The 15,892-nt window shown below is 34.5% G+C and overlaps 1 protein-coding gene and 1 long non-coding RNA gene across 6 annotated transcripts in view; one reads left to right on the plus strand and one right to left on the minus strand.

Moving 5' to 3' along the window:
- LOC141385594 (uncharacterized) overlaps window positions 1–8,174 on the minus strand; it is a 63,943-nt gene extending 55,769 nt beyond the window's left edge. Inside the window, exons 1-2 of the long non-coding RNA XR_015491704.1 lie at window positions 8,095–8,174; window positions 2,114–2,212 (exon numbers count right to left, since the gene is read on the minus strand). This is a non-coding gene — a long non-coding RNA (uncharacterized LOC141385594). The remainder of the gene's footprint in view (window positions 1–2,113; window positions 2,213–8,094) is intronic.
- Window positions 7,760–15,892, plus strand: part of smarca2 (SWI/SNF related BAF chromatin remodeling complex subunit ATPase 2) — a 111,280-nt gene continuing 103,147 nt past the window's right edge. For 2 of the 5 annotated variants that reach the window (XM_087251350.1, XM_087251348.1), the window contains exons 1-3: window positions 7,768–7,950; window positions 9,772–10,011; window positions 12,816–12,945. In XM_087251350.1, the coding sequence (XP_087107476.1) occupies window positions 9,787–10,011; window positions 12,816–12,945 (355 nt within the window). In that variant the 5' untranslated portion in view covers window positions 7,768–7,950; window positions 9,772–9,786. Of the gene's footprint in view, window positions 7,951–9,771; window positions 10,012–12,815; window positions 12,946–15,892 lie in introns of all 5 variants that reach the window. The other 3 variants (XM_087251349.1, XM_087251351.1, NM_001044775.3) reach the window with 2 other exon arrangements.

A 15,892-nucleotide genomic window follows, 5' to 3' on the forward strand; every position in this document is an offset into this window, starting at 1 on the left:
CTTGGAAAAAGATTTCCAGCGCTGCTCTTTATCAGATGCCGGTCCCAAGGGCCTGTTAAAAACCCTGGGGTTTGCAAATCGAGCACCAGCGCGGCAAAATTAAAGGGTCAAGTGATAGAAGGTGTCCTGCACCTGTGGATAAATCTGGCTGAATTCCCCTCCCAACAGGACGTCAGAGCAGCAGATAAACACTAACTGAAGCACGTAAGATAAAAAACCAAGGATGTAGCCATTTGGCCAACAGGGACCTTTAAGAAACCTTTTATTGCCACGGATGGACAAAATGGTCACTACTTAAATTAAAAAAGTCAGATTTAGAGGTGCCTGACAGGTTCATTTGTATCTCCGGATGCTTTATTTTCACAAGAATGGACATATATAGTGTCTGTAGGATGATAAAAAAGAAGTCCAGTTCATTAAAACATGACTTATTCTAGGAAAAACAATACAACCTGCAACCAGCGAGTGTCATTCACTGAAACACGACACGAGTTTATTCAAACTTTTAAGTATCCTCCACAAACTGATGTTTGTTTTAGGCATATTGGGTGTCAATAACATAAAATTCAAAAGTGGAATGGCTTTGCGACAGACCCCTGCCGCGTGGCTTCATGTAAATACGAAAGGCTTAATAAGGAAAGTTATCCACCTGTGACGCTCAGAATACCAACAGCACCACGTGCAAAACAAACAAGCCCTCGAAACAGATGTCACATGTAAAACTAAATATAACGTGCCTTTGGTTGGGTCACACCTGGAAAACACAGGCAATTAGCCAAAGTAGCCCATGAAAGCCGCTCAAATCTAGGGTCTATATATATATACTGTATATATATATTTGTGGCCACTGTGCAAATACAAAGCGCGGTGAAATGCCGATACTGCCATGACGGCTGATAACCAATGTGTTTATACAACGCCAGCAAGAGCTAAACTTGTCTTTCTATGAATACATTACACCGAGGCTATTGTGATGTACAGTATGTGAGATTGTTATTATAAGCCACATTTGCATTCAGCTAAAAAAATATTTGTGCTCACACTGTTGAGCTTATTTGAGCTGGTAGTTTGAAGGCATGTGTGAGATTCAATCGTTTAAGCTGCTAAGTGTCATTTAACTTATTCAAATATGTATAGTGACAAATCACCTAATGTGCTTCAGGATGAGTACTGGTTGGGTGACTGTGCACACCCCAATTGGGACAGTGGGCAAATTTCATGGTGGGCAGGCTGAGGAGGTCATGGTTTTAAGGCAAATTGATTCTGAAACCACCGTCCACTGTCATTTTCCATGTCAAATGAATGCTGGTCTGGTCTTTCCTGACCAGTGAATCTGAAGTGGAGGCACTAACCATTCAGGTTATTTGGAGGCTTTATTTGGATGAATTTACATTCAGGAACCTTGCACACATCCTATTTTTTTCAAAATGGCAAGAAAATAAAGGATTACTGAGCAAAGGAAGCAGAGACAGAGCCAAAACCATAGACTTTGTTTACCTGTCCAAAGGCTATTCAAATACAACCTTTACTTTGAGCCTTGCTGTCCAACAAGATTTAATTGTTGTGACTTACTCTGCATATTGATGTACTGAAGAAACTAAAGAACATGTAACAATCTTAATGAATATTTTGTCATGAGTTAAATTGCTCTGGAAACTTTAAATATCCAAATCATTAGAGCTTCAAATATATTGTAATGAACTGATTAGAAAAGCAGAACCATCACAGATGCTCAAATGGTGTTCCCTACAAATACCCTAAAAACATTACAAACCATCAAGTTTTAACCATTAAAGCCAGTACGTTTTAACGGTTTCTCCAAGTTCTCCAAGTTCTTTAAGCAGGTGTTGTTTTGTCTTTAAATAAACATATTTTAGTTGTAATTTAGTATTAACATGTAACAAAGTATCAGACCGTGTAGAATTATCTGCCATTAGAACTGTTACACTTCTGTAATTGCTTCAATTTTTTAAATCAGTACAGCTGTAATGTCTTAAAAAGATAACTTAAACTATAGCCAGATCTACAGTAGCTATATCGTATCAAAAAAAAAAAAAAAGATCGAAAACTATGATCGAATCAAACTGCTGTATTATAGTTTCATTTGAAATACCTCATTTGTTGACGCAGGAGATGATGATAAAGTTTGTGCAAACATATCCATATCTCTATGATCAGTTGCTCCCTCATTACCTCATTCTCTTGGGTGCCACTTTGGTTGTGTCCATTTTGTTAGAGGAAATCAACAGAGAAAGTTAAGTGAGCAGCACATAGGCCTATTTACATATTCATCAAAAGTCACTCTCGGCAGCTTGGTAATGTTCCTTATATTGCTGCAAAAGTTTTTGATGTGAAGTGATTATATCTGGGTATTGAATCACGGCCAATCTCTTGAAAACGGGTGGAAGTAAATTATATGCTGCAGATCGCTTAATGGCCACTGATGTTGTTAACAATTTTTTATTTCTACATACACTCACTGGCCACTTTATTAGGTACACCTTACTAGTACCGGGTTGGACACCCCTTTGCCTTCAGTACCGGGTTGGACACTACCTTAATCCTTCATGGCGTAAATTCATCAAGGTACTGGAAATATTTCTCAGAGATTTTAGTCCATATTGACATGATCACGCAGTTGCTGCAGATGTGTCGGATGCACATCCATGATGCCAATCTCACAAAGGTGCTCTATTGGATTAAGATCTGGTGACTGCGGAGGGCATTTGAGTACAGCAAACTCATTTTCGTGTTTAAGAAACCAGTCTGAGATCCTTCGCACTTTATGACATGATGTGTTATCCTGCTGGAAGTAGCCATCAAAATGGGTACACTGTGGTCATAAAGGGATGAACATGGTCAGCAAAAATACTCAGGTAAGCTGTGGTGTTGACACTATGCTCAATTAGTACTAATGGGCCCAAAGTGTGCCAAGAAAATATCCCCCTCACCATTACACCACCACCAGCCTGAACCTTTGATACAAGTCAGTGTGGATCCATGCTTTTATGTTGTTGGTGCCAAATTCTGACCCTATCATCCGAATGTTGCAGCATAAATCGAGACTCATCAGACCAGGCATCGTTTTAACAATATTCTATTGACCAATTTTGATGAGCCTGTGTGAATTGTAGCCTCAGTTTCCTGTTCCTAGCTGACAGGAGAGGCACCTGGTGTGGTCCTCTGCTGCTGTAGCCCATGTGCCACAAGGTTGGGCGTGTTGTGTGTTCAGAGATGCTCTTCTGCATATTTCAGTTACTGTTCTATCAGCCTATCAGCTGGAACCAGTCTGGCCATTCTCCTCTGACATCAACAAGGCATTTGCACCCACAGAATTGCTGCTCACTAGATATTTTCTCTTTTTCGGACCATTCTCTGTAAACTCTAGACATGGTTGTGTATAAAGTCCCAGTAAATTAGCAGTTTCTGAAATACTCAAAGCAGCCCTAAGTCTGGCACCAACTACCATGTCATGTTCACAGTCACTTAAATCACCTTTCTTCCCCATTCTGATGCTGCTCTAAATCTGCAGCAGATCGTCTTGACCATGTCTACATGCCTAAATGCATTGAGTTGCTGCCATGTGATTGGTTGAATAGAAATATGCTTTAACAAGCAATTGGACAGGTGTACATATTAAAGTGGCCGAAAAGTGTACAGTTGAAGTCTGAATTATTGGAATTATTACCCCCCCCCCGCCCCCCCCCCCGTATATTTATCCCAAATTTCTGTTAATTTTTTTTTTTTTATATTTATTTTCAACACATTTCTAAATACATTAGTTTTAATAACTGAGTTCTAACAATTGATCTTTGTCATGCTAATATTTAATATGATATTTTTCAAGGTACTATTATTCAGCTAAAAGTGCAATTCAAATGCATTTCTAGGTTATGTTAATTAGGCAAGTTAGGGTAATTAGGCAAGTCATTGAATAAGATTAGTTTGTTCTGTAGACAATTTAAACAAAATTTTGCTTAAAAAGGTTAATAATTCTAACCTTAAAATGGTTAAAATAAATTAAAAACTGCTTTTATTCTAGCCAAAATAAAACAAATAAGACTTTCTCCAGAAGAATAAAAATATTATCGGACATACAGTAAAAAATTTATTACTCTGTTAAACATCATTTAGGAAATATTAAAAAAATAAATAAAACAATGAGCGGCAATAATTTTGACTTCAACTGTATAACCTTTAATCATTACTTTATAGCACAATATATTTCATCTTATTTGTGATTAGTTATTTAACTATTATTTTAAAAGGTGATGCCTTTTAAAGACTTGTGGAACAAAGTATTCATTTAAATGCTCTTTGGTGACGCCATTTCACACTTTTTTTTTAAGATATTGCCTGTTTATTTATACTTACCAAAGTCCCTAATCCTACCCAATACCCAAACCTCACTGCTATAATAACATTTAATATAAAGTAAATTAGTAATATATCGAGGCAAAGTCATAGTCAAAGGTTTGTTACTAGACACAATTTTCCCTTATAATAAAGTGTGACTTGTTGATTTTTTTTTTAGGCAGGTGGTTAAAAACACTTAATCATATTTCATAATGTCTCATTGTACAGTTGACAAAAAATGTCCACCTGTGTGACAAAAAGCCATTTATTTTACCATGCGGTTAGAAATGACTTGATAAGAGAAACAACCACAAGAATACAATCTGTCATTCCAACACCGAGGTCACATACAACAACGTGCCTATCTCACCTGATAGCATCAGCCAGGTGTCAGAGAAAGCTGACAGGCGATAAGGTTACACTGCAACCCAAATTACGTTTAGTCAGGGCTGCTGTTACAATTTGTACATAAATACATGATTACTATCCAAAAGACAAATGTATCTTTTAAGTACATTTATAGATGCTGTAATTAATGTATTAAGGAAGAGAAGTCTTAGAATACAGTTTTAGATTAAATGCAGTTCAAATAACACAACTCTTTCAAATAATTTAAACTTGATGTTGTATTAAGTTAAATGATTCAAGATGGCTTTGAATTTTAAATTGGAGGTTTATGTATGTGCAAAGTGTTTATCTTGGCTTGTGTTTGCTATTTAGTTTTTTTTAATGGTGTACAGTATAGTGTAGTTTCCATATTCATAGTTGAGATGTTTTTAAAAATAATTATTATAAAAAATGAATTTACAAAATCCTAAAAGAACAACAAAATTAGCTATAATTTTGTCAGCATGTTCTCTTAATTATATAAAATCCAAACAATCAAAACAGTATTTCCAAAATAATAAATAAAACACTAAAATGTTCACTTTTGGTTTTCTTTGCAAAAGGGTCACCTAATCTAGTTATAAAGTAGGCAGTACTTGTTTTGATAAATACATTGTAGTGTACAGTGACAGAACAGTTCTGTGATTTTTAGGACTTTGTATTTTTGTTTTTAATGACATTTGAGAAATAATCAGTTTTTTACCGCACAATTAATGTGATTTCAAAAATGTTACGAAAACATTTGACAATAATGTAAATGCTAATGCAGGTTAATATTAGAATTAAATTTCTTGGAAATGAAATGTATATATATTTAGTGTCTTAATGCAAATGTAAAAAGATGCACTAGTGGCAATCGTGAATTATGGTACACTAAAAAAAAAATATTTCTGCAAAATTGTTGCAAACGATTTATGTGTTGAATTTCAAAACATTTTGTGATGTTCAGCTTAATTTGTTTGCTTAAATTCAGCCCAAAAAAATATTTACAACCACTTAAAAAATAATAGTAAATCCAAGGAATTATCTTTGACTCACGTTTCAGTGTAGAGCAGTTTAGTAAAAATATATTTTATTAATTTGAGCAGTTTAGGTCTTTTTTAGTATTCATTTATATAAATGAGTTACAATCCATATGATTTACTCACTTTATCACTCTGGCTGTTTAAACTACCTTTGCTTTAAACGGGCTGTTGACAGTATTCGGGATTAAAACTCACTGAAATCTTGAACAATGACTCCCTCAAGTGGTCACATCATAAAACTACGGTTTATTTCGCTTAGAGGCCAGTGAATCCTGTATTTTAGGGTAGGTTTGGGTTAGTATCTGCACATGGGTCAAAGATGAGACATTCCCCAAAATATACAAACGTGATTTTAAATGTAGCCTACAAAAAAATATATATAGAATATACAGAACTCAAGTGTCTAGTTGTTTTAAATGACTTGTGTAAAAATAAAATGTCAAAATAATGGTAACAATGTTCCGTTCTGTAAAAATTCAACAACATATTCTGATGCTTCAAATAAAAGAACAGTCATTATATTATATTTTATAAAATTATATTATATTTAGCTATGTTATATTATATTTGGTTATATTATGTTATATTTTATTATATTATATTAGGCTTTGATATGTTATATTAGGCTATATTTTATTTTATTATATTATAATTGGCTATAATATATTATTTTGTGTTTTATTATATTATATTATATTATATTATATTAGGCTATATTATATTATTTTATTACATTATACTATATTATATTTTATCTTAATACATTTTAAATTATTTAAAAAAACTTCTTGCTGATAAAATGTGTAAAATATTGCTTGACAGATTGTAGCAAAGTATACACATTTAAAATAATAATAATGAAATATTAAATAATTAAATAATGAAGTATTCCTAGTATTTGAAGCCCCATTGGGTTCATTTAACAGTCCGTGTATACAGTTCATATGGCATCAAATTAAATTATCCTTGGTCTAAAAAGGCTGTATATGTAAAAAATTTTAAAAACTGTTTATTCTTTAAATAATGATATAAAATATGTCATATTATTATAACGGTTACTTTATTTATTATTAATTTATTGCTCAGAAATAATTAAATAATTCACATTAAATGGAAGTATTACATTACTACACTTATTTATTATTTTTTTTGCTTGAAAATCGTCTTCGACTCACATTAAATCAAACAAAAATCATTTAAATATACAACTTAACAACATGAATAAAAAACAAGGAGTTTTTCTTCTTCCTGTAGTTTTTCATCTTGTTCCCCAGAATACATGATAATCATACAAATGATCATTTAAATATTTTACTAAGGAGGCTTTTAAAGTTTAAAATTGTTAGGGTTGGGTGGTCTTTAAAGATTTGGACCAAGCTGGTAGCATTCCCCCTATGACTAAACCAATCAGAAGCCGTGAAGTTATTATTTCTTATGGGAGTCAAACTTCGGCTCAAACGAGCAATTTAATTGTAAAAAATTAAATGTATATTATACATTAAATATTTAATTTAACATTTAAATTATAATTAATGTAAATATACAATGTAATACATCACACTTGGTTTTACATCGAAAACTAAAAGCATTTTCCTCTTTGTAGCAAACAGTAACATGCTGCTTACACAACACATGCATTTGCTATGGATGTAATTTTCCCAATAATATCGAAACATAAAACAAAGCGTCTTTCTAAAAGATACGCGCGGACACAAAAAAGTATGAATAAAGCCCATTCTGTGCGTTGTGTGTGAACGCGAGAGCATATAGAAGAGTTTGTCCCTAAACGCCCTGGCGGACAGACGAAAGTTCCAGCACGTTCGTCGTTGTGTGAAGTGAAAGTTATGTATCCGCCAGCCTCCACCCCCAAATATATCACTAAATGATAGACGTGTTCTTCAGCCAATCACACGACAGAGGCGACTGCATTTCCTGCTCTCTCAGCCAATCAGAAATAAGAAAACACTAAAAAACGCGGACTTCAACTTGTCAGCAAAACAGAAGGGGGAGGGGATCAACATATGGCAGTCATATTTCTGAAGCTGAAATAATGTGCTAGACCTTTTATTGTGTTGTTTACCTCGCAGAAGGTAATTAGGTTTAAATACTCTTTGCTTGGACATTTATACTAATGTATATATGTCAGCGGGCAGCATTTTGGGCATTTTACTGATAAAATGTGGTAAGCTAGCATGCTAACATAACTGTACAGACGGTTAGCGAGCTGTTATATCAGACGGGGGGCTAAATAAGCTTGCTTGCTATTAACTTTGACAGCATAAAAGCAGGCGAGTAAATGACTCGTCTATGAATGCAAGAAAAATACCTTCGTAATCCAACGAAACAGAAAAGCTGCTGTGAATGTGCGTTGGTGGCGCGCTGTGATGGGAAGGTCCCAGAAAGTTTGAGATTTCAGGAAACTGCAATGGCGTGAGGGGAGACAGTCATGACAGCAGGTCGAGGAAGCCATGATCCGATCACAGCAACTCTCTCCAAATAACACCCCGCTATCACTGCATTGCTTCTTTTTAAAATAGGCCTTTTGCGTGTGATATCACCGTTAACAGCGACTCTTCCTAATTAGGCTCTATTTAAAGTTTTAGTCATCATGCTCTGAACACTAAACATAGGCCTGCACGAATGCATTTGTACATTCAACAGCAGAATAACGTTAGTTGTTTATTCAGGTCTTTAGCCTGGGCTGATCTGCGTGAATGAACTCTTGTTGGTTCATAGAGACGCGAATAATTACTGTAATTTTAAATAAGGTCTGTAATTAAATGTTAGAGGGCATTTTCTTGATAAAAGTGTGTTATTATCTTACCCTCTGCAATGTTTTACTCTTTACTGTCATACTGGTGGCTTGTGATTCTGTATTTTCATTCCAGAAGTGCCGCTTGAGGGGCGTGTCTGAGCACAGCGCGGGTTATAGTTATGCAAATAACCCTGTCAAAGTTTTGGTCTACCGTGTTGTCTTTTACTTCATAGTAGAAACAACAATAAAGCAGTGCTAGGAAACAATGCAACTTATTAAGTCAAAATCACTCAATTTAATGTATGTTTCCTTTATCTGAGTGGGTGAGGTCATAATAGGCTAATAATAATAATAGTAATAATAATAATTACTATAGTAATGATGATGATGCACTCACATGGGAGTCAAATGTTTATCTAATAATTATTAATGCTAATTTATATATAAGATAGTTTTACAGAGCAAATTAATTGCTTGTTTTTTTCAGCAAGCAACATGCTTAAGAAACTTATGCAAAGTAATATGAAACAATGCAATGTTAGGAGTAAAATATTTAACAATAGCTTAAAATAATTGATAATTGTTCTAAATTATTTGAAGCAGGGGGAAATTTGTTTTTAAAAAAAATCTGGACCCTGAACTATCAAAAATGTATTGCACACATTTCAGTATTATGACAGAACTTGGTTTCAGGTTATTTATATATAATGATGCAAGAAGTCACAGCAGAGTGTAATGCAGTTTCTTCTGGCGTGTTGCTTTTTATTTTAAAAGAGAACAATGCATATTTCTATGTATTAAAACAAGTTATACATGTCGGATTATTTCTGAATAGGTAATATTTATTAATAATAAATATAATCTTAAATGCATTTTAGTTTATTAATGTTTGTGCTCCTATAACTTGCATTTATATGAAGTTTTATGATCAATTTACAGTGAACCTTTTCATAAGATGCATTTGGCTTGAAAATGCTGTCATTTGGGGTGCCAAGCAATGTAGTGCAGGCATGACAAAAACCCAATAGACCCATCTTTTTTCTTCTTCTTCATATTTTCTTATTTCTTCATATTGTCAGTTCATGGGTAAAATAAAGTTTGTGGCAATTTTAATCTGATGATACTGTAACTTCTGATGTTTACCTAATACCTTATAACCACAGACGTAATTTTACTCAAATATTGAAGAATACGGTAGGAAAGGCTTCATTTATATTATCTTTAAACTTTTGTCAATTCCTCTCACAGCTTCTCAGCTGATAGATGGCCACCCCCAATGAGCCACCTGTTGGGATGTCCCATGCTGGTCCCTCACCGGGTGCTGGCCTGTCTCCGGGCCCCATCCTAGGACCGAGCCCTGGACCTGGTCCTTCTCCTGGCTCTGTACACAGCATGATGGGCCCCAGTCCAGGACCTCCGAGTGTCCCACATACAATGCAGGGCCAAGGAGCAGGAGAATACTCACAAGAAATGCACCCAATGCATAAGGTAGAAGAAAATTCAAAACGATTCAACCAGTTGCTTCTCTAAATGATTCGCCTTTTTGAAGCATTCAAAACAGAAATGATTGAGCGTATGCCTAATTATTGAACATTTTGTATTGAACTGAAACTAATATGAATCTGTCTGCCTGTCGTTAAATAAGAAAGCTGCCAAAACAACTGAACTGCTGAAAAATAATATTATCATTATAAGCATTACTTTTAAATGATCAGATCTTTTTTGTATACCTAACACTCTTAATAATTTACTTATGGTTTGAGATGTATATTGTTTTATTTCTTTTGTTTTATTTTTTATTTTTTATATTAAATATTAGTTTTTCTTTGATGTATTGATTTTATTTCTTATCCTTTATGACATTTATGTAACTAGCTGTACAATGAATATGTATCATTTGTTTTCAGGTCACACAATATTAGTACAAATTAATGTTTTCTGTATCCTGTTATTAATATTAATAATAAAAAACTAAAATAAATATAAAAAGCATTGAAAACAGCGCATGTTAGCGGCACCTAGTGGTCAAAACTATGTAAATGCAACAAAAACTCAGCCAAAAAAAAAAAAAAAAATGAATGCAATTGACCTTATTCTCCGCAGACGAGTGGGCGCTGCCATTTGAATCTTTTTGGCACGAGACTTCCGGTCTCATTCACTTGCATTCATTTTTAGACATTAAAAACTGCTCGTTTCGCTGTTTAATGTTGCAAACTGATATTTCCTTGTTGTATTATTCTACTTGGTCTGTATAGTCATGCAAACATTTGTTTGTAGAGCAAGTAGTTTGACCGTTTTTTGCCGTTTATTATTCCTTGTCATTTTTCCCATAGGCGACTGAAACGGAAGTTCTAAGACAATCGCGAAAACAGGCGCACTTCCGCATTTTAGAATAAGGTCAATAGAATGAGTGGGATCTGGCTGCAGAATCAGTGCAGATGCAATCTTAGTTGCATGTAATGCTTTTAAATGGGCTCACCTAACCCCACACCTAACCCTATCCATCAAAGCATCACTAGCTCTATTGAGCGCATTGTGTCTGACATTGCATCTCACAACTTGCATCATACAAGCTGCATTGTTTCTTTGTTCTGCTTGTTGTGAACTTTAAATTGAAATTATAACCTATAAATGCACATAGCTCACAATCTAATGTCCCTAAATAGTCCCACTTTATATTAGGTGGCCTTCACTACTATGTGATTGCATCATAAAATAAATATACAATGCACTTACTGTGTTAATAATACATTGCAGAACACTTCTGGTGCACTTGAGGTGATACGGGTTGGGATAATCACTGGTTTGGTGTTATGAATAGGTTTATGGGTGACTTCAGGTGTAAGGGATGGTCAACAGTGTAACTGCAGAAATTGATTACATGCAAGTATTTAATCAATCTTGAGCAAAATGCAAAAACATGTATTTAAACCATAAGTACATTGTAAAAAATGCTTAATTTCAGTGTACGTATATATTAGTTGACTAAGCTCTGCATACCCAGTACCGGGTTCGGGATGTCATTTACTTTATCGCAATCTTTAAATTTTTAAGGTCCGTACTTGCCAAATACCCCCATAAGTGGTTCCGTTCCATCATCAGTTGAAATAAAACAACTTTTACATTGATTATGATAGATAAATTTTTTTTCCCTGATTACTGACATGTGCAGGAACCACCAAAATTAATTACAGCAACCAAGACCACACAGAACCTAAAAGGTACACTTACAAATTTGAGTTTACAAAAAATAAAATAGAGGTTTATTATTATTTGAGGGGTTTATAATAACACTGGCAATACATACAATTATTTTAATAACTTTCAACAGTGTTTAATGAATATTCAAAGGGTTTTCTTTAAAATGAAAAGAAGCTTTTGCAATTACATCTCTGCATGTGGATTTGAGAAACTTTTGAATTTGGGCAGGCGAAATCCAGGTGGAAACCAAAAATAGCACCTGACTTTAAGTTAAGGCCACTTAATATAAAGTGGGACCCATTTAATTATAAGTGTCAGCGTAATATGCATTCTTTTATACATTTTCAAGGTGTATATATTGTTGTTTAATGGTGGGCTCTACTAAACTAAAAGATACTTTGAACAACTATTAGCTATTCTTCCATTATTGACTTATTGAAACATCTGACAACTCAAAACAAATCGGAGATGAGACAAATGCTTTGAAACTTTATTTTTTGTGTTGTTGTTATCATTGACTTTCTATCACCCTGGCATTGTTTTGTTTACTATATTGTCATGTATTTGTTTTTTAAAGAAAAAAAATGCTTTAAAACCTGTTCAGTCATTCAGCACTGGAGGAGATCTGAATGATTCATGTATGAATTTTATAGTATTACACAGATTACTTCCAGTGGCATTACATTTTCAAAACGTTTTGAAACATAACTAAGCTTTGTTCACTGCAATCATGCCACCATGTAAATTTAATTTTGCATACTCCGAACCACTGATTCGAAACAAAATATTTATAAAGGTTTCGAAGCTACATGAAGCAGTGTGTTGAAGTCAGCCATCACTAGCATAAGGTACCATTTAGTATTCAATTTAATTTAGTATTCAATTTAATTTAGTATTCAATTTAGTAAAAGTATTATTTTTGGCATTGATTAAAAAAATAAATAATCTTCTAGTAATTGCAAAAAAAAAAAAAAAAAAAAAAAAAACAGATAATGTTCATTTTCATTCAAGTTCATTTTCCAGTGGTTGGTTTGATGTTGTCTGTTAATTGTGTGTGTGAATTGTTGGTCTAATCTCCCATCTCTTTTCAGCCTATGGAGGGAATGCATGAAAAAGCAATGGCAGACGATATTCACTATGGCCAGATGAAGGGGGTGGGCATGAGATCACTGCACAGTGGCATGGGTCCTCCACAGAGCCCTATGGATCAACACAGTCAAGGTACAATTACATATAATCCAAAGTATAATAATGAAGCACTCAGCGGTTATAATTTCACCCTGAATTATATTGTAGTTCAGCTCATCAAAAGAGGCTCTTATTTTGCCACTGATGTCTGTGTGTCTGAGCCTCAGAGGAAGCTGGAGCAATTATCTGACAGTGTTTATTTATTTATTTGCGCACTTACTTTTAGGGGCTGCCTTTATGTTCCACCAATTATCCTCATATGCTCGTACAATACCTCTGATCTTTTGCACTCTCTTTATTGCCAAGGCAACCTTTTCTTTCATCTGTTCCTCTTACAGTTGTAAATGCGTCTTGTTCTTAATGTTCATAATTAAGTATTCTGCAATTAACAGTAATGAGTTGTTTAACCAAAATGTCATTTTTTTGTTGATAGCAGCCTTAAAGTGGATTTACATTTGCAAGAATTCCGTGGTTTGAAAGGGTCTATTGTCAGTTTGATTTAATAAAAATACATTTGGTGGGATTTAAACAAAAAAAAAAACAGGATGTGGTGGCACAAAGTGCAACAGATATCTTCATGAGTTCATAATTGATAAAAAAATGAATCACTGTACACACATATAGTGTGTTTAACCCAACAGATAGCATTGCTTAGATCAGTGGTCACCAAACTTGTTCCTGGAGGCAGGCCCGGATTGGCTAATCGGGAGGACCTGGAGAATTCCCGGTGGACCAGTTCATTTTTTGGCCACAAGGGCCGGTGTCCCTAGCTGCTTGCACTCTCAGCAGTCACACTTTTTTCATTTATTTATTTATTTATTTGACCATAGATTCACTCTTTTTATTCATTATTTTGCCGCAGCTCCGCTCTTTTTATTTATTAAAATGCAGCCTGCAGGTTAATGATGATGTAACTATCATTCAACCCCAAAAACCAGCATCTTAGTGAATATAAGAATTCGAATAATTAATATTAATGAATAAATGACGGTTCACATTATGTAATAAATGTGACATAATTTGAATGTCATCGTAACAGCGCCATGGTGGTCTAGTGGTAAGCTAGACGCCGCTGATCCATGTTTGAACCTTACCTGAGTAATTATTATTATTTATTCATTTATTTTTTTCATTTTATTGTTAAGACATATAATACTGTTTGGGTTGTTGAATATTTGAAGTTCTAAAGCAGCTGTTTTCTTGAAAAAGACGTGATAGTGTCATTAGAAACTGAATTGGAAATGACCTTATTTAATAGTCAGTCGTGAACTGAGGTGGGCCGGTCTAAGACTTGAAACTCCAGGGCTGAAAAGAAGTCCCACTCCGGCCCTGCCTGGAGGGCTGGTGTCCTGCAGATTTTAGCTCCAACCCTAATCAGACACACCTGAACAAGCTAATCAAGGTCTTGCTAGGTATACTTGAAACATCCAGGCAGGTGTGTTGAGGCAAGTTGGAGCTAAACCCTGCAGGTACACCAGCTCCTCAGGACCAAGATTGGTGACCCCTGGCTTAGATGTTTGGTAAATTAAATTAAAAAACATATGAAGAGTTTAGATGCAAAAACCTCTAAAGGCCGTTTTCTACTGAAAATAACGATTTTCTCCGACTCCTATGTGCAGGCTCTGTAATTTTACTGTTAAAATGATGAATGAGTTATTTTCATTGACTTAAACGAGAATATAAACATAGAAGGCTGGAAAAAATGCTCATTTTAGCAGAACATGGCATTTAGAGGTTTTTGAATCTGAACCCTTCATATATATGTCATGATAGGTGTCAATGTGGTGCAGTGGTTAGCATGATCGCCTCACAGCAAGAAGGTCGCTGGTTCTAGCCCTAGGGGGGTCAGTTTGCATTTCTGTGTGTCTCTGTGTTTGTATGTTTTCCCTGTGTTAGCATGGATTTTCTCCAGGTGTTCCGGTTTCCCCCACAAGTCCAAAGACATGCGCTATTGGTGAATAGGGTAGGCTAAATTGGCCGTGCTGTATGAGTGTGAAAGAGTGGGTATGTTTCCAAATGTTGGGTTGTGGCTGGAAAGGCATCCACTGCATAAAACATATGCTGGATAAGTTGGTGGTTCATTTTGCTGTGGCGACCCCAGATTAATAAAGGGACTAAGCCGAAGGAAAATTAATGAATATCATGTAAAACAATTACATGTTCTAAAAGTGTTTTCCTTTGTGTTATGCCTTAAAAATAACATTATGAACTGTAAGAAAACCAGAACTAAATGGATATTTTATTTTATTTTTTTGCCAAGAAATTTCCGATGGAGGAGTTATGGAAATTTTAGGTTGTTTTTTATACAATGATGGAATACGTCAGATAAGGCTGTAATGCATATTCTCTTGGCAAATTGCTTTTTATGTTTATAGATGTTTTTTTATGTTGTTTTTGTGATACAACAATGTTGTACATATTTCTTTATACTTATAATCAGAAAAAAACAACAACGAACAAACAGTTTTTCCATTAATTTAATAGGCCGACTGAACCAAGAGAACTAAACTACAAGCATGAAAACATTCTAAAACCAAGCAGCTTACTGTTGGTATCATATTTGTGACCAACATGTGCTGTTCATGAGCAAGTTTTCTGTCGGGAATATTTTCTCCCTCTTGTGAAGCTTCCATATATCCACTCAAAGTATTATGTCACCAAGTAGTGGCAATCATGACTGCATACCTTAAAATGTGTGCACATAAAAATACAAAACGCAAAAACTAGAGAATAGGGATGCACTGACAAATTTTTAGTCCGTTATCGATAACCGATAACTCTTAAGATTTGGATGTCCATAACTGATATTAGCCGATAAATATAAATATTTTTCTAAATATTATTTATAACTATTTACTAAATGTTATAAATATTGCAAGGTGATTAGACTTATATTCACCATTTCACATAAATCATTCATTCATTCAGTTTCTTTTCGGCTTAGTCCCTTTATTAATCAGGGTCGCCACAATGGAATGAA

The sequence above is a fragment of the Danio rerio genome, chromosome 5 (genome assembly GCF_052040795.2).
Source record: "Danio rerio strain M-AB ecotype USA chromosome 5, GRCz13ab, whole genome shotgun sequence".
NCBI classification, from domain to species: domain Eukaryota; kingdom Metazoa; phylum Chordata; class Actinopteri; order Cypriniformes; family Danionidae; genus Danio; species Danio rerio.